The sequence below is a fragment of the Ambystoma mexicanum genome, chromosome 3q (genome assembly GCF_040938575.1).
Source record: "Ambystoma mexicanum isolate Mex_15411 chromosome 3q, UKY_AmexF1_1, whole genome shotgun sequence".
NCBI lineage: Eukaryota > Metazoa > Chordata > Amphibia > Caudata > Ambystomatidae > Ambystoma > Ambystoma mexicanum.
In genome coordinates, this window is record NC_090926.1 from 1,237,773,416 (window position 1) to 1,237,792,908 (window position 19,493).

The 19,493-nt window shown below is 46.5% G+C and overlaps 1 protein-coding gene across 1 annotated transcript in view; it reads left to right on the plus strand.

Moving 5' to 3' along the window:
* Nucleotides 1-19,045, plus strand: part of LOC138447816 (tetratricopeptide repeat protein 39A-like) — a 344,056-nt gene extending 325,011 nt beyond the window's left edge. Inside the window, exons 17-18 of the mRNA XM_069604182.1 lie at nt 12,622-12,738; nt 14,917-19,045. Coding sequence (XP_069460283.1) covers nt 12,622-12,738; nt 14,917-15,043 — 244 coding nt within the window. The 3' untranslated portion in view covers nt 15,044-19,045. The remainder of the gene's footprint in view (nt 1-12,621; nt 12,739-14,916) is intronic.
* Nucleotides 19,046-19,493: the final 448 nt, after the last annotated feature.

A 19,493-nucleotide genomic window follows, 5' to 3' on the forward strand; every position in this document is an offset into this window, starting at 1 on the left:
GAAATCTTCCTGCCAGGCATTCATCACACCCCATCATCAGAAGTTACTATTGTTCTGCTAAATTGAAGGCCCTCCCCTTTGAACGAATGCATAAATCTGATTTGGACCATCTTTCTTGAATGGTACCTTTCTTAGTGGCCATGCTATCAGCAAAAGGAGGGTTGGTAAAAAGCAGGTTCCTTGCATTCTGGAGTCCCATCAATAGTATTTGAACTATGCTACAATTAATGCAATCTTCCCAGCTATTGTGTATCACTTTATCAGAAAGCTAACAAACCCTTTCCAGATAAAGCTGATAACACGCCACTGCAGAATGTCCAAATAGCTGAGATTCACAAAGCAGTTGCCTGGATCAGGATCATTTCATAATTTCTTAGCCCACTACTATCTTAATTTAGATGCCCGGGCTCATGCAAAGGTGGGTCCAGCATCCCTTATAATTCTCCGATCAGTTTCTGTCTTAGCTCTTACGTCCTGTCCCCTTTCCTCCATACTGATTTGACATCCCATGGAATAGGGATGGGACCGGAGCCTATTGCCTATCAGCATTTTCTAGAACTTTCTCACATTGGTGCGCAGGCCACGCCCCTATGCAGCCCTTCATTCGTGCACTTCGCCCAACCATTGGTCCCTTTTCTTTCCTCACATCTTTCAACCTGTTTGTGTGTGTTAACACTTGCACTCCTTCGGTTGGGTTGAGCTTACCATTCAATTGAATGTTAATGAACCTTAATGGCGATTCCATGATGGAGAAGGTAAAGTTGCTTACTTGTAGTCCGAGTTCTCCATTATAGACCCTGTGTAATATTGTGATTACATTCTATTATGGTCTCATGTGCCCACATGTTTGCCTGTAGCAGGACACAACAGAGCCGATGTACTCGTGTGAAGTTGTCTTCATGATATGTCTGTAAAGTAGGCGGGAACCACAGCAGGTTGGGTTCACAAGGCCCCAGGAGCAGTGGCCCTCTGGCCTCCCACTGTCTTCCCAAGACTCTTGCTACCCTCCACTCTCTAGAACTACCCAACCTCCAGCTTCTAAAGAGGAGGCTGTAGGAGGGGAAGGGTCAGACAAGCAAGGTGTTGCAGAGGCAGTGGCGCAACACAAAATGTGGGGGCCTTCCTGCTGAGGGCCCACACAGTCCTCCCCACCTCCTCCTGGGCTGCATGGGGCAACCCCAGGCCGCAGGGACCCCCGTTACGCCAGTGTGCAGAGGGGGGAAAAGATGGAGACATAGTGAGGGGAATTCAAATGAAGTGTGTTTTAACTGCCACCGTGATGCATGATGGGATTGCAAGGCAGGCTGCCTGCCTGAAGTAGGAGCGTTCTCATTTTTCAGCACCGCTCATCAGCCTTTTTTTGGTTTTTGGTTGTTCAGTATTCATGGGTTGTACAGGGATTTATGATGCTTTTTTGGTGATTATTTGTTTATTATGCTCAGAAAAAAGTTAAATTATCCAAGTGGGCTTCCACAAAAAGAGTAATTAGCTACAAAAAGTGTTCTCTTTGTAAATGGGTGTAAAATCTTGCACACATGTGGAGGAGGTCAATGTGTATATGCTCAAGATTACAGCCCCTCTTGAGAAAAACATAGCATTGCTGTGGAAATGCAAACACATTTATTGTAAAATTATGATACAGAAACTTCTTTAAACCTGAGTCAGGTTAACTTGTTAACATTATTAAAGAACAGAAAATGCTTTTGTAGACTTAGGTGAAGGTGAGCGTTTTAGACCGTTTTTCACTTTGTCTGTTCAGCGAAAGGAGCCTTTTAAAGTTACTTCTCTAAAATGTTCTTAGACAGAAGAACAAGAGGGCAAGTGCTGGAAGATTGAGTTCCAGCACTTACCCTCAAGTTCCTATTTGAATCCATAGCTAATTTACAGCGAGCATGCTGCTTGTTTGCACTAGCTCTGAAGGCCATTTTTCGGGCTCTGCGACATCAAATGGAAGAATGTAGCCTTTGTGGCCCTTAACAATAACCAGAGGGTGACCGCCCTTGCTATTGATCTGACAGCTGCCCTGGCTTGTTCAGCTTATTTCAGTTTTCCAAATATCTACTTTTATAAATGTAAAAAACAAAAATCCACCTTGGCGCACGGCATTTTTGTAAACCAGCGGTGGCCATGGGGGATCATGGCATTTGTTGCGAAGAACAGAATTACCCATATGGGGCCCTGTGGAGGAAGACAAACTGTGTTCCTCAAGCACCTCTCACTGCTTAGTGTGAGAAACCTGAAGGTGTCTCCCTAGCTAGTCCCCGTGGATCTGTGATCCAGGTTGCCAGGACACGGCCATCGCTATTGGATCCAGTTCCTGGGGGTGGACCAGTGAGGGAAGATCACCTGGATAGGGGGTCGAGTGGGACACCAATGGGCGATACGCGGTAGCCCCTTCTTTGAACACCTTTTCCCCATCCTACCATGTAGGCTATTCCAAAACACTGCCCCCCTTTCCACACAAACACTTAAGAACGAAAGACAACAGACAAACACCAGAGCCGTTTACCTGACATGTCCCAATACAACGGTCAGGCAAAGTCAGGTAGTTGATCAGAATCACACACACACACACCTAACGGCCCTTTCCCTTCCCCACAGGGATAAAAGGTGGAGCACGACAGCACACTACGAGCAAGGCAGACAGCACGACGTAAGAGCTAACTCAGCACAGCAGTTCAAGAGGAGGAGAAAGACGGCGCAGACCGAGATGGTGCCAAGGAGAGAGTTGACCTTGCCCTTTCCGACCAAGGCCCATGAAGCCTCCGCTGAGGGAACGATAAGTCCACGAATAATAGCCAGCGTGTACTGCACCAGATGTCAATGGTACACAAGACCCATCTCTGCTGATTGCCATGCCGGAGAAAGGCGCTTGTCTCTGTGGTACCATCCTTGACTCTGAGGCGAAGGAAAGCCAAGCCGTTCATCAAAGCCGGTGAGTCAAGGGGAGTGTCGACAAGAAACTGAAATGCGGTGAATGGAAAGTAGCCGAAGGAGTCCGGCACCACGTGGGTGCTCACGTAGGAAACTCTGGGCGATTGCCCAACGGTAAATGGTAAAGACTACCGTAACCAGAAGCCCTTGGGAAGAGCCAAAGAACGGTGAAAGTGGTCATACAAGGGTTTTGTAAAAACCTCTGTACCAATGAAAGTCTTTGACCAACAGACGATTTGTGAAGGCTAAGGGAAGTGACTCCCGCTTGGTGAAAATAAGCACATGAACTGTGTTTTGTGAAGATTAGCCAGAGTGAACCCGACCGATAGATGCTAATGAAAAGGGACAGAGTCTAAAAGTCCCATGAGGAATAGTTGGTTAAGTCGAACCCGACAGAGGGAAGCTGACAACCAGGGGCAAAAGCCGAAAACCTGTTTAAAAGGACATTAAGAGTTTTGAAAGCAAGAAGTATTGCGAGACAAGGTGAAGGGAAGTGTCCCCCTTGTCATCTATGGTCCGAGCCCAGCCGAGGGAGATCCAGGTTTGGAAAGTTATCACACAAAGTTCACTGAGAAAGGAACTGTGTTATAAATTTGCTGAAAATGACTGCTGAGGGGTCTGCGCCCAGAAGATGGGGACCCAGGGGTGAAGCCCAGAAGATGGGGACCCAGGGGTGAAGCCATCACCCAAAGTGTTCGTAGAACAGAACTTTGTTTGTTGAGAGCATCCGGCCTCAAAGGCAAGAGACTTTTCATTACAAAGAGACTTAACCATCGAGGAACCTGGTAGCTGATATGGAACTGTTGGCTCGTGCTGGGAAGGCTCGAGTGTTTGCTGTGCTCCAAGGTCCCACCTTGTCCTGTGATAAAAACATGGAGAAGGGAGGCCTCGAGGCAATCACATCCTGACTTATTATTTGTGAACACTTTTCTTCTTTATTTTGAATATCCTATCCCACGCTCTTTCTGTAATTAGTTGTAAGGAATTCGCAATCGTTTTTTTTTAGTATAGGCTTTTTACTTTGACTAGACGCCACAAGGACTGCCTTATTTTTCATTTGATGGTCGACGCTTGCTCCCATCTTAGATTTAGCTTAGGTGTTGTTCCACCCTGCATTTACAGTTTAATAAACACCCTTGAACTGTGATCACTTGTCTGTCTTTACTGTTGTCAATATGAGTTCCTTACATAAGTTATGTGCTCGAAGTTCATGGTGCTGTCTGCATGCCCAATGCTTCCGGCACTGTCTCTTCAAGTGACTAAAAGGTCCACCTTTGGTTTCATGTGTTTTAAACACTGTAATTTTCGCCATGGCTAATTTCACGGCGGTGTATCCCGGGCGTTTTCTTTTCTTTCCTTTCCTTTTTTTAATTGGGGGGGTCCTCATTCCCCCATCTAACACACAACCACCCACCCAAAACACCTACACCTACACAAACACACAACACATATATTAAAAAAAAATTAAATCGCCACTATCCGCAGGGGCGAAAACACCACAGTGAAAATAGCCACAGCAAAAATTGCTGTGAATAAAGCATGGTACCCGCTACCTTCTATAGGAGTGTGCCGAAATCTTCTCACACTATCTGCCCACAAATCCAAACCTCTTTGCGCTGTCTTATCCTTTTGGCTGAAAGCTCCTCACTCATTGTTGGTGCCCCAAGCTCCTCACACAGTATTTCATTGTGCTACAAACTCATCAGTGTTTCTGTTTGCTCTAAACACCACCACCCTCTGCCATGTACCCCAGTGCCTTAACTTGTTCAGGTGCCCCAAACCTCTCAAACTGAACATTACGAACAGGCCCCTCGTACTGTCTGTGCTACTGCCCAGCCATGCTCTGAAAAGGAGAGGGTAGTGCAAGCTGTCCTGCCCCACTCCTGTGCCCAGGAGAAAGTACCAGAAACCATCCTTCTCTGTGACTCTGCTCTCCTATACCAAAGAAAGGTTTATGGAAACTAGCCCAGTCTCCAGTGCCTAGGAGAGAGGGTAGTGCAAGCTGTCACACCACACTCCCGTGCCCAGGAGAAAGTATCAGAAGCCTTCCTTCTCTGTGACTCTGCTCTCCTGTACCAAGGAAAGGTTTATGGAAACTAGCCCAGTCTCCCGTGACTAGGAGAGAGGGTAGTGCAAGCTGTCACACCACACTCCCGTGCCCAGGAGAAAGTATCAGAAACCTTCCTTCTTTGTGACTCTGCTCTCCTGTACCAAGAAAGGTTTATGGAAACTAAGCCAGTCTCCTGTGCCCAGGAGAGGGTAGTGCAAGCCATGCATAGGAGAAACTATCAGAAACCATCCTTCGAATGGATTGTGTCCTCCCACGTATTCCTCATCTTATGATAAACCGATATCTCCAGCTTCGGAAAAAAAAATTCTCGGCAGAGGGCGCTGTGCTCGAGGTCGTGGCGTCGATTGTCCCTCAACGGACTCGTCGACGTCACCGATGGTATAAATAGCTCGAGCCGCGCCCGTTGCTTCAGTTCCGTTTTTCCGATCGCTTTGCTATCGAGAACGCCACGCTTGAGATTTTCTGTGAAGAAAATGTCGTCTTCTTCGACACCCAAGATTAGGTTCAAGAAGTGCGTAGATTGTGAATCGAAAATGTCGATCACGCGTCCCCACCGAGTTTCTCTGGTCTCTCGGTTCCAGTCACCGGACCGACGTCTGTGGTTCCTGCCAATCCATGACCGAGAAAGCTCTTTGTGAGAGGAGAGGTAAACTGTCGGTGGGGAGGGAAGCCTCTAAGAAGGCTACGTCCAAAAAACATAAGAAAGCGACTGATTCGACGGAATCGGATCGCCATAGGCATTCAAAGAGATCTCGATCTAGGAGTAGATCGAGACACTCTTCTTGCTCGTCCAAAAAAATGAAGAGGAGACATAGATCTCCCTCATCATCATCTTCCGAGTCGACCGAAGAAATTCGATGTCCGACAAAATCGGATTCTCCCAGAAAATGGGAAGAATTTTGTAAAAAGATGATGGAGGTATTCGAGAATGCGGCCCTGACCCCCTCGAATGAACCTCGGAAGAGCCATACCCCTAAGGTCGCTCCATTGGACGACAAAGGGAAGTCTAAGACTACCTTGGTAAAAACCGGTAGTGTCTAGGATACTCGAAAAACTCGAGTCGACGACAAGTCGTCAAGGACTCTTCGAGAGTCGAGCACCTCTCCGGGGCCATATAAAAAACATAAGTCGTCGAAGGCTTCGACGACTTCATCGGCGTCGACCGTTTCAGCATCAAAACCAAAAATAACCTCGCAGCCTGTATCGAAGTCATCTTCGAAGTCATCGAAGATTCCTTCGACAACTTCGAAGGATTTTTGCATTCCTTCGACGTGTATGGTAGAGGAAGATATAAGATTTACTCCGTTGCCCAGGTCAGACCTTTTTAAGTCCATGTCCTCAATTTATGAGGAATCTGGCTTGGAGGAAGAGGAAGTCACTCCCTTTGGAGTTTCATATGGCACAAAACAAGTTCCTGAGGAACTCATTGATCAAGAGTCCAAAATGAGAGACCTGAGTGACACTCTACATTCTGCCAGTGGAATTGACACCTCCCCAGAATTAGAGTTTGCCAGACCTGATGCTGCAGAACATGCAGACTCAGGGTACAAAAGTCTTATGACCAGAGTGATTGAGTATATGGGTTGGGGTAACACTTCACCCGTTTTTGAACAAGATGACATGATGGATATAATTGTCAGAGGTCCTCAAAAAGATCCAGTTCTCCCCTTTCACAGGGCTCTTCAGAGGAGGGTGGAGAAAAACTGGGAAAAGCCTGAGAGCATTGATGCTGCAGATAGTAATTTCCCCAAGAAATACAGACCAGCTGGTACGGATCCTGAATACTGAAACAGGCATCCGACTCCAGAAAGTCTAGTTATTCAGGCAGCATCCACATCAAAGCAAAGTGCATATCCCACTATCCCTCCAGATAGAGAGGATAAAAAAGTTGATGCCTTGGCACGTAAAGTTTTTACTTCAGGCAGTATGGCCCTTAAATTGACAAATGTCACCTGTACCCTGGCCAGGTTTACCCATACCCTGTGGGACTGTATTTCGGCGGCGGCTGAGCATATTCCGGAAGGCGAGGAAAGGGAAGGCTTCCTGAATATAGTCAAAGACGGGAAGGAGGCAATGGGGGAATGTCTCCAGTCTGGACTGGATACTGCTGATAGTATCAGCAGATCCATGGCTGCAAGCATTGTGCTACGCAGATTTGCATGGTTGAGGAAGTCAGGGTTTGCACCAGACGTGCAAGCCAGACTCCTCAACATGCCCTTAGATGGCTCGAGGCTGTTTGGCAGTAAGGCTGATGAAAGCCTAGAAAAAATTCAGACCTCGAAAGCGGCAGCTAAATCGCTTAGTGCCTCCATGCGCCAGCCTTTAAAACCCTATTCCGGCTCATCTTCCTGGAGGGGCCGTTCTTTTCGTTACTACTCCTCATTTGGTAGAGGAAGAGGACAGGCTTCTCAAAGGGGCAAAAGAAACTTCCCTCGTGGAGCACGAGGAAGAGGTGCAAAATCATCCTCAGGAGCGGCATCTGTACCCTCAGCCACTCCTGCAGCTGCCTCCAAATCCCTCTGAGACCTTTTTGCACAAAACACCAGTGGGAGGCAGGATCTCTCAGCATCTGAAGGAATGGCGGGGCATTACCTCAGATGCTTGGGCACTGGAAACAGTAGCTCAAGGTTACTGTCTCCCCTTCCAAAAAAGGCCTCAGAATCATCCACCGGGAGCCAACTCCGTAAAAACTCCAGACCCGCTCCTGGTGCAGGAAATTTTAACCCTGCTAGAGAAAGGTGCCATAGAACAGGTACCTGTAGCGGAGAAGAACAGGGATTGGTACTCCCCATATTTTCTCATCCCAAAAAAGGACGGAGGACTGTGACCCATCTTGGACTTAAGAAACGTGAACAAGTTCCTCAGGAAGGACAAGTTCAAGATGGTCACTCTTTCTCAGATCCTTCAGGCTCTCCAACTCCAAGATTGGTTGGTATCATTGGACCTTCAGGATGCTTACTTTCATGTTCCAATCCATCCAAAGCACAGAAAGTACCTGAGGTTCGCGATTGGCAACTCTCATTATCAGTTTTGGGTTCTGCCATTCGGGTTGACCTCCGCCCCAAGGGTTTTCAGCAAACTGTTGGCAGTTGTGGCAGCGAGTCTCAGGAGAGGGGGTATTCACATCTATCCCTACCTGGACTACTGGTTGATCAGAGCAAGTTCTCCAAAACATGCTCAGGAACATCTTTTGATCACTTGCCACTTCCTCCACAAATTGGGCTTCTCCCTCAATTTCAAGAAGTGCCATATGATACCATCCCAAAAGCTCCAGCTTATCGGAACAGTCTTGGATACTTCCTCTTGAAAAGCCTCGCCTCCCGAAGTGAGAGCTCTCCACATCCAGCAGATGGTAACGAAGTTCCAGAATGCCCAACGTCTACCGGCCTTCGATTTTCTCGGGTTGCTCGGCCTCATGGCATCCTGCATTTTCCTAGTACCAGAGGCCAGGTTGAGAATGAGATCCCTTCAATGGGCACTCAGAACTCAGTGGTCCCAGTTCTCAGGGAATATGTCGGATCTTCTGCAAGTCCCGAGCGCAGTTGCTCAGGATCTTCTATGGTGGGCTTGCAACGACAACATTCTTAAGGGAGAATCTTTTTGGCAACCATGGCCGGAGATAACAGTAGTGACGGACGCCTCACTCACGAAGTGGGGAGCACACACCAACTATCTGACAATCAGCGGTCGTTGGTCTCCATCGGAGTCCAAACTTCACGTCAACCTTTTGGAGCTGAGGGCAATCAGACTAGCGCTGAAGGCCTTTCTGCCCTCTGTACAGGGAAAGAATGTCCTGATAATGACGGACAACACGGTGGCCATGTACTACCTCAACAAAAGAGGAGGAGTAGGGTCACTACCACTGTGCAGAGAGGCAATGCAGCTATGGTTCTGGGCAATACGAGAAGGAATCTCTCTTTCGGCAATTCACCTAGCCGGAGAGAAGAACACGGCGGCAGACGCTCTGAGCAGGCACAGCACGGTCTCTCACGAGTGGGAGCTGGCTCAGGAAGTCCTTCTGGAGATCTTCGCCCTTTGGGAAACCCCTCAAGTGGATCTGTTCGCCACCGCGATCAACAGGTGGTGCGATCAGTACTGCTCATGGGAATTTCCTCAAAGAGGAGCTCTGGGAGACGCATTCCTAGTGGAGTGGAAGTTTCCACTGCTGTACGCGTTTCCCCCAGTCCCCGTGATTCCTCAAGTAGTCAGAAGGTTGAGAAAGTTCAGGCAGACCATGATCCTAATTGCTCCGGATTGGGACAGGAGGACGTGGTACCCGGACCTTCTAGTCCATCTGCTCTCCAATACGTCTTCCACATAGAGAGGATCTTCTCTTGCAAGAGGATGGTCAGGTTCTCTATCCAGAGGTCAAGACACAAAACCTTCACGCATGGTTTCTGAGAGGTTGAGATACAAGGATTGGGATCTTCTGGATGACGTAATGGAAGTCTTGCTTTCGGCCAGAAGTCCAGCAACAAAATCTTTGTACAGATGTCGCTGGAACAGGTTTAGTAACTGGTGCAAAGATAAGGATGTGGACCCTTTTCAATGTGGCACTCCAGTGGTGCTCTCTTTTCTGTTACATCTAGCCAATCTGGGGCTCCAGATAGGAACAATAAAAGGATACCTTGCTGCGCTGTCCATTTTCAAGCGCACCTCGGAAAAGAGGTTTCATATTTCAAAATACCATTAATCATTCAATTCTTAAAAGGGCTTACTAACGTATACCCTCCAGTCTTTCAAATCAAAATGGCCTATGCTAACAAAACCTAATGCTTGCCCTATCTTTTGTACAACAAAGTGTATAAAGGAGAAATGTATGCAAAGGAAAAATCAGCGTTCAAAAGAATAAATGTGGTTGAATCAGCTCTCCTCCCCACATTACACCTCATGGAGTAAGGCGTTCCCTGTAGGCAGGATGATGCTCTCTAGCTTGGCTTTCAACACAATAAACAGTTCTACAAAGTGGGTCGAGGCCCGCCTGACCTTTCATGTTAAAGTCTCTTTTCCAGATTTACAAATAATGTTTCAACAGATGTTCACTTAGGTCCCCCTCTGTCGGGGTCAGACCTCTTATCACACAGTTCAACACAAACGTGGAAGAGGGTTCCCTTCCCCATGCTTATTATACTTCGGGTCTCCCTCTGTTGGGCTCATACCACTTTTGGATATCGAAGACTTTCGAATGTGCGTGGCTTTCTTTATAGACCACCGCAGGACGACTTCCGCTCAAAGTTCACGGTTTAACTTTCACTATTCCATTCTCTAGGAGGTAATCTGGCTTACTCACTTTTGCTGTTCATTCGCTTTTTCGCTTTAAACAATGTATCTTTCATGGAGACTTTTGAGTGGGCTACTTCCTTTCGCCAGACTACTCCGTTATTTAGTATAGCTGATTTTGCAGCCGTCCTTATTTCAAAGTCGTTATTTGGTAGCGCTGATTTCGCAGCCATCCTTATTTCAAAGTTTATTCACAGGTCTCCCTTTCCTTGCATCTTACCCACACGCGTGCAGCCTTCACTTGTGATATAATGATGCTTCTTCACACTTTAACACACACTGGTCTCTCAGGTCGCTTGCTGGCTGTTTTTGTCTCTTGCCTGGGTTTTTGATTTCCTATTCACATGTCAAGGTTAGTACCACAGGCTTGGCCTCACCTCCCCAACTCTGCCGTTCACCCGGGAGGGTCGCTGGTGCCTTTGAAACACAATGCAGTCTTCACTTGTGGGATCTGGCTCTCTCCACGTGCCTTCCGCGGCCTGTCCGAGGCAACGACCTCCAGTAGGGTACTATTGGGGTTTTTGATCAGCTGCTCTCGTCCCCTGGTCTGTCGCTCTGCTCCAGTAGGTTTGCCTTTCGTCCCGGAAGCCCTGCTCGCACTCGTGTTCTGCCTTGCTCAGAGTGTGTCTCTAGGTTCTGCCTTTTATTCGTGTGAGGAGAGCTAATTGGTATCAGGTGTATGCACTTTGTCAAGTGCCCGACTTTGCCGGACCCGATCAGCGGGGCATGGCCAGTATGACGTGTGAAAGTTAGTGTTGTTACTCTGTCACCCTCTTCCTCGGCCCAGTGTTTGTGTAAAAGGGAGGGAGATTTGGGACTTTGGAGCATTCTAAAGAATAGGATGGGTCAGATAAAAAAAATAGGGGGGAATACCGTGTCTCACCATCGGCTGCCTCACCCCCACTCCCTGAAGACCCCTCTCCCAGGTGATCCTCCCACCCCAGGGCCTGGCTCCAAAGGCCATGGCCGTGCCCTGGCCACCAGAGAGAGAGAGATCACCGGGGACTAGCTGGTGAGACAAACTCTGGTTTCTCACACCAGTCTCCTGTGCCTAGGAGAGGGTAGTGCAAGCTGTCCTGCCCCACTCCCATGCATAGGAGAAAGTATCAGAAACCATCCTTCTCTGGGACTCTGTTCTCCTATACCAAGGAAAGGTTTATGGAAACTAGCCAAGTCTCCTGTGCCTAGGAGAGTATCGTTCAAGCGGTCCTGTCCCACTCCCGTGCCCAGGAGAAAGTATTTCCATACCCAGGAGAGGCTAGTGAAAACCACTCTACTGTCTCATTCAAAGGGAAAGGTTAATGGAAACGAGCCCACTCTCTTGTGATTAGGGAAGAAGAGTACAAGTGCCCTACTTTCTTACCCCAGCAAACGAGGGGAAACCCCTACCATTCTACACTTTACTTAAGAGAAAGTAGTCAAAACTGACTTGCAGTCTTAGCACAGCAAAGAGCAAGGAAGATGTTTGTAATGTCTTGCACCAAGGAGAGTAGTGAAAGTAACCCTACTTTCTCAGCGGGCCGTGATGCGCAAGAATGCCTGTGTTCAATAGGTGATGAGCACTGGGGAGCTGCATTGCTGTTGTTTTCAGAACACACTTGGATGAGGATGTGCCTCAGTCCGTTAAATATTCTGGGGGTGAAATAATGCTGTTGACTGTCTGGTGGATCCTTGTTCTGCTAGAAGATTTATATTGGTTGTCGAAGTAATCTGCAGCGTGGACCCCCTTTATAGGACGATGCTGGGCTTCCTTTGCAATCCTCTCCGTAGCCCCCAATAACCAACTATTTTTGTACCAATTCATGGCACAGCATATCGCAGGATAACACAAGATATCACACATATGGGGCTCATTATAAGTTTGCCGCCTGGAAATTAAGTGCTGGTAATAACGTTTACCGGCACATGTCCAGAACGGCAAACTACAGGTTTGCCAGTAGGGTGGCCTCATTTACCTCCAGGCAAGAGCTGGAGGTAGGCCAGGCACCCCCACCGGCAAAGAACAGCTGGCATTACTCTATGAAATTGGGATTTACCTACCGTTGCCGGCACCTGTCATCTGCAGATCTGCGCTGGTTACAGTATTACCGGTTGGTGGTAACCTGGCGGACATACTGCCAGGATACCGCCAAATATGTAATGAGCCCCATAGACTACACCCATGTCTTAAAATAACATAATATTTAGAAGGCTTGACAGGCCTACCATGCTATGTTGCACTCAATGGCTTCCATTTTCGTCAGCGGTACCTTAGCGATCGAGTAGCTGGAGTGAGGTGTGGATGTCTAGAGAGGAAGAGAGGATGCACTCATCTTTTTTTTTTCTTTCATTTGCAGTGAAAAGAAAATAAAGTATGATCATTACCTGGTCCCCAACGCCCTGCTGGAGCTGAGTCTTCTCTACGTGCAGCAAGGCCGTAGCGAGGAGGCTGTCAGCATTCTGAGACGTGCCAAGTAAGTAATATGGACTCGTCCTTGTTTATTACTTATTCATTTGGCATTTACGTAGTGCTGCCATGGCATTAGGGTCCTTTCTCATAAAGAAACAAGTTGGGTACAAGGATGCCAGCCAAGTGGAAAGGGAGAAGGCTGTCCATGTTCCGTGTGCCAGCTCCAGGACCGTGGATGAACAGGGCCAGAAGTGTTGCCTTCCTAATCACCTGAGTTTTTTCTTTTTGGTGAGATTAGTGTACCTGCAGTTGGTTAGTGGTTGCCTGGGGTCATGGCTCGCTAGAGCAGCATGATGAGGTCCTATCTAGATGATGGATAAGAGCTCGGAGCTTCCCAGGTTTACTCTCTCCCACTATCTGGCTTCCTAGCTAGATGATCGGTAAGGGCTCGGAGCTTCCCAGGTTTACTCTCTCCCACTATCTGGCTTCCTATCTAGATGATCGATAATAGCTCACACCTACCCAGGTTTACTCTCTCCCACTATCTGGCTTCCTAGCTAGATGATCGATAAGAGGTAGGAATTCCCAGGTTTACCGTCTCCCACTATCTGGCTTCCTAGCTAGATGATCGATAAGAACTCAGAGCTTTCTAGATTTACTCTCTCCCACTATCTGGCTTCCTAGCTAGATGATCGATAAGAGCTATGAATTTTCCAGGATTACCCTCTCCCACTATCTGGGAGAACTACTATCATTCATATGAAGAGGGAGTGACTTTAAAGCAAGCTCTTTCTGTTTTCACAGCTAATGAGCAACGCGGATCAGCCATTATCTGTGTGCATCACTACATTTATTTAACAGAAAATTCCTTTAAATTACATATCCCTCAAACATATAAACACCATAACACAATTCTTTAAAAACAATCCGTCTATTCATCCTAAAATCGTACAACGCTGAAGAAAAACCAACACTGTACGATTGTTTTTTGTTAAAATGTTTTGAAGTGCTTTAAATATACAAGAGTGTGAAGAAAATCTATATCACATGTAATTCTCATCCTAAATCCTTGCTGTTTTCTATATACACTTCATTATTAAAGCTCTTTATGAGATCAACAGAAAACATATGCAAATTATTTGTAAACTCAATACAAATAATTGTTCTTTTGGTTTTAGAAGAGGTTAAATATCGAAGTGTACCTAGAAAAACAGCAATGCGTCCAGATAAGGATTGCGTAAGAAACTTCACACTAGCGTGCGATATTGTTTTCACGCTGTTCTGTATGTAAAGCACTTCAAGACTGTTTTTTTCAAAAAATCTATGTGTGTTGACTTGTTTCAAAGAGTTGTATTGTTTTAAGATGAATAGATGGATTGTGTCCAATGAACGAGGAAGATGTTAATTCGTACATCGGTTCGATGCCGCATATGAGGGCAGTCCTGCGGCAAATGTGGGCATCAGGCAAATCTGTGTTTCTGCCTCATTCGGCATCATTAGTGAGGAGCAGCAGCCCCTGAATGTACCTAGAGCAAGGGAGCCAGGTCTGGAGCCCCTACTCATTTATGGTAACAATCCAAGGAACTCACAATTTGCCAAAAATGTGAGCACTCCTCTCCTGTGATCGAACAAATGCTAAAATGTCTTGTTCCGTGGGAAGGTGCCCACTCAACAGCTGGGTTCTAGATCCCATACCAGAGGAGAAGGCCCATTTGTGTATCAGTCAGATCCCGCCCATACGGGCAGTCCAGCCAGGAATGCCAGACAAATCTCCTCAGAGCAAGAGTTCCACCAGCAACCCCAGGCATGTTCCCTTCTCCCTGGACACCATCCGTGAGCTGTGGATCAGGTGCAGGTGCCTCAGAGGCTGCTGTAGGGCAGGATTGATGTACACTGGTGGAGCTGTGTGTGGATCGCAGTCCTTTAACAGCAGAGGCAGCTGCAGGGCAGGACTGTTGTGCACTGGCCACCTTGTGTGCAAGTACCAATGCTGGCACAGCAGCGGGTACTGCCGAGCGAGATTGAGGTCTACTGGCAGATCTATCTGTGGGTCCCAGTAGAGCCAGAGCAGAGGGGGCTGCAGGAGAGGTTTGTGTGGCACTGCTTGCTTGGTTTGTTAGCTATTGATCTGTAGACATTCTTGGACTCTGCATTGGCACTCACCCTTGTTAGGTTTCCATGTGGTCTCTCCAATCTCAACCTCCAGATAAAATTATTTTAAACTGTTTTTTTCTTTCACCAGAAACAACTACAAGAATTACTCCATGGAATCCCGTACGCTTTTCCGGATCCATGCCGCACTCACCAAGTTGAAAGCTGCTGAGCAAGATGAAAGCGTTGCAGAGGGAGACTGCAGCACCACCCTCTAATGAAGGCCTCTGTGTGACCCTACGATTCCAAAAAACAATTTGAAAGACCTTCCGGAAGCACTTTAGCTGCCAAATTGAGGCGCCCAAGAAGACAACAAAAACTTTGAAGCTATGCAACAGTTCTGAAAAGGATGCAACCAACATCCACGTAATTGACTTTGTCATGCTTGGGTTTTTCTTTCCTCGCATGTGAAGTTCCCTCAGTGTTTACATGGGAAGAATGCCATATGTTGTGCCTTCAAGAAGGTGGGCGATGGATGATCCAACTTGGCCTCATCCTTCAGTTTGCCACAGTGGTGGTCGGTATGGCAGGCCTGCTCTGTTGCATCAAGCTCAACTTCACCGGTCCTCAGTGTTTCATCGTGCCAGAAGACATTGCCATCTTTCTCTATGAATTGCACCCAACCTGTCCCTGTCCCTTCTCCACTGCACCTTAAGCGTTCAAGGCTTTCCTTGTTTGGGTTGAGCAGACGAGAAGTTACACACAGGAAAGGCCCAACGGTGCATTGGAAGTCTAATGGCCGAACAAGTTCGTCCCAGGTTGTCCACCTTCTCTTGCACAGCTGCAAAATGTTTCAAGTTCTCTGTGTTGAAGGTTTTCTGATTCCACCTGGTTTTTACTGAAAAGTGCAGGTGATTTCATTTTAAACCTCAACTGACTATCAACAGGGTGTGGAAGCCCATGGTCTTTTGTGCAGGTCCTCTGCGACTGCATTTCACCAGCATGGGGCAGGAGTTTTACTCCAAGACCTTCAGTATGTACTGGAATCTAATGTCTTTCTATTTCACCTTTGCAGCCTTGGATTGTCTCCCACCAGCAGCCACCTTAGTTAAATACCAGTACTAAAGCATAGCTTCTGGAGTAGGGACCTGTGTTCCTTAGCTGGAGCTTGTTGTGTTCTATGTTCCTCAGGTGGGGGCTTGCAGGTTGCAGAGCTTTACATTTGTTGGAAAATAAGGAAAAGAACAATTGTCGTGATAACACCCCACATGTATGAACTGTGAAATCCCTTGAATCGAGATGTCGGTGGAGCACTGTGGTGTGGTGTCCAGGTTTCTTCCAGCTTCATTGCACAGTTACATTGAATGTTTCTTTTTGTGATGTAGCATCACTAATACCAATGAACATGACATACAGCACACTACATGTCTGGCGTTAAGCCTCCATTGAATACACTACATGTCTGGCGTTAATAAGCCTCCATTGAATATTCTACATGTCTGGCGTTATTAAGCCTCCATTGAATACACTACATGTCTGGCGTTATTAAGCCTCCATTGAATACACTACATGTCTGGCGTTATTAAGCCTCCATTGAATACACTACATGTCTGGCGTTATTAAGCCTCCATTGAATACACTACATGTCTGGCGTTAAGCCTCCATTGAATACACTACATGTCTGGCGTTATTAAGCCTCCATTGAATACACTACATGTCTGGCGTTATTAAGCCTCCATTGAATACACTACATGTCTGGCGTTAAGCCTCCATTGAATACACTACATGTCTGGCGTTATTAAGCCTCCATTGAATATTCTACATGTCTGGCGTTATTAAGCCTCCATTGAATACACTACATGTCTGGCGTTATTAAGCCTCCATTGAATACACTACATGTCTGGCGTTATTAAGCCTCCATTGAATACACTACATGTCTGGCGTTATTAAGCCTCCATTGAATACACTACATGTCTGGCGTTAAGCCTCCATTGAATACACTACATGTCTGGCGTTATTAAGCCTCCATTGAATACCACCTTTTAAATACGTCCTTTGAATACGTCTAGCACATTTGCATGAACACCAGGCATGAAATGGTTTTCACTTAGTCAGGGATACGGGCAATCCCCTCCCTGTAATTGAAGACCATCCTGTGTGCCCATGGGCATCTGCCACTGGTGGACTAAGGTTTTAATTCTCTTCTGCTTAATTTTTAAAACCAGGCCTTATGCACAGGATTCCATAACCACGGATGATGCAGTCCTTAAATACGTACTCGTCCTCCTTTCTTGCAAGGATAGTATCAGCCCTGTGAACCAAAGTTATCTTCACTAGTCCTAAAGTGGGGGGTGGGGGTGATTGTAGCCTCAGCAGGTGATCCTATGGACCCAGAAACCTTTCTCCCGGGCAGGTCTAGATCCGGACCAGTCTGCCCTGAAAGATATCCCATATGACATTTCTATTCTGCTACAGCCCTCAGTTTTCTTGATTGCTTTTTCAGCTCTCTTCCTGCAGGTCCAAGTTATAGTTCAGTAATTTGTAAAGGTTTGTGTGCAGATGTTTGTTTTTCTGGTCTCGGGAATGGAGCTGGTGGTTTTGTTTTTTCAGTCTAAACAAAAGAAGGCTACCAAAAGAGGACAGTCACAGCAATAGTGGTCTCTATAGGTGGCCATATTGTTTCCAGCCAATGCAAAGGTGCCCAAATTGCTTCGGGTCAATGCATAGGCGGCCATATTGTTTACAGCCAATGCAAAGGTGGCCATTCTGTGTGCATCTGAAGCAAGAGCAGTATCAAAGAGGGTTCAGTGGGTGGCAAAATTACACCTGCAGCCAAAAAGAAGGTGTAGTAAATTAGCATATTGTCTACGGCCAGGTGGGAGTGCTGAGTTGCCCTAAATTGGTAGGCAAAAAGCAAGCACACTATAAGCAGTTGTTGAGGGTGGCCATGGAGTGCAGTGATCTGGGCTTAGTGAGCTACTGGAGCATGGAAAGATTAAAGAGGAACCAAACTTTAGGATCCGTCTATGTACTGAACATAAATCCATCTCTTGTGTAAAGCTCATGGGAAGTATTTCTTCCATTTTGACATTGAGACATTTAGAAATGAAAACCAGCTAACAGGAGAGACTGTGGATTGGAATCCCATTTCAGCTCCCAAGGGTGTAGCTTGTTCACTTCTTAACTTATCAATGGAATTGTTCCTCTTATCCCAAATCTTCCTGTATTTTGAGGGCACCCCCAGTTATTGTAGACCACTCTGTTCCATGCCATTACTCTGTCCATAACCTTTTCCCAAGCTACACGTTTTCAAGGGATAGCTTTTTTTCCAGAACAAAGGGCGTGCTTACAGGGGACGTAATGTAGTCAGTCTTGTCAATATCTGCCGGTAAATATCAAGAGTAACCATGCTTTAATAGTAAGTGATCTTCATAAGGCGGCTCAACTCCCATGTGCTTCTACAATTACACAGCAAACAGTAGCACCTAGCTCAGTTAATTGATCTCCTTTAATTCAGTTTCTCATGACATGCTGTACATTTTGGATCAAGGTTGGTGCCACTGCAGTTGCCTCAAGCTTTAAGGGGTGCTTTGCAGAGACTATGCCCCCTTCATTCTTCCTAAACGGCAGTGGAGGACACAGCTTCCCCCCGGAGCAGAGGCAATAGCTACACTACGTAGCAATCCGCTTTCTAATGTTTACATGTTTGTTAGTCGTCCTCCTCCTTAGGGGAAATGTTGCACCGACTCGACCAGCTGCAGAAACCCCTCCTTTGCTGGTGAAGAGGTACGTGGTAGCTCGCTGTTCCAGCCGTGGTTATCACACTGGTGTAACGAAATGGCGGCGGTGGGGCCCAAGGCATGTACGATGGACTGATGCACAATTCCTATGAAGAAATGCCAAATTGTGGCTGGTGGCCTCTCCCCTAAAGTAATAGCACAGTCTCATCCCAATGGTAGCTTTTGGAACTAGGCACATTGATTTCCAGAAGTTTCATGGGGAGGGGACGCAAACGTTTCTCCATTTTGTACGTTTTCCAGCCTGTCGTTTTGTGATTGAATTAACACCTGGCACCCTGTCGCTTAACTGAAGGACTCACTCCTTTTACTCTACCCATCTCCTGTCACCTGTAATTTGCTAGTAAATTCACATGCAGGTTTCATACTTGGAACCTTGACCATTGTTAAAATGTTTTAATATAATCTGACTCTCTTTGTAAATTAAAAGAAGCTATAGTAATTATATCTGTATAAAATAAAAGCGATTTTAGTTTGTATACACTTCAGCATTCTTTATTTTGTATCTCAGAGGTGGAGTGGGCTTTAACTATGCATGTATTTGGTGAGGTTGCATTTAAATGCCATGCTGTGCACTCTTCCAGGCAGCGCTGTTTACAGAAGTAAGCAATGTCTGTGTGGTTGGTTGTTCCTACTTGCATACTTTGAGGGGTCAGAACTGAGAGGCGGACATAACGTTGTAATGTTTTCAACATCAGACATCGTTATTAAAATAAAGGCCTTTCTGTCCCTAGCCAAAAGAAAGTTTCCCTGCCTAGGAAACTAAAACTAAAGATCAGTCTGTGTCTCGTTGTCAAAATTATGCAAACTGTCTTTGTGTCCAAAACGTATCTGACCCTCACACTAAAAATGAAACAATCAAAGCTGTAATGTAAGTGTCCCTGTTTTTGATTCAGCAAAGTGTATACAAATCAAATATCAACAAACAATC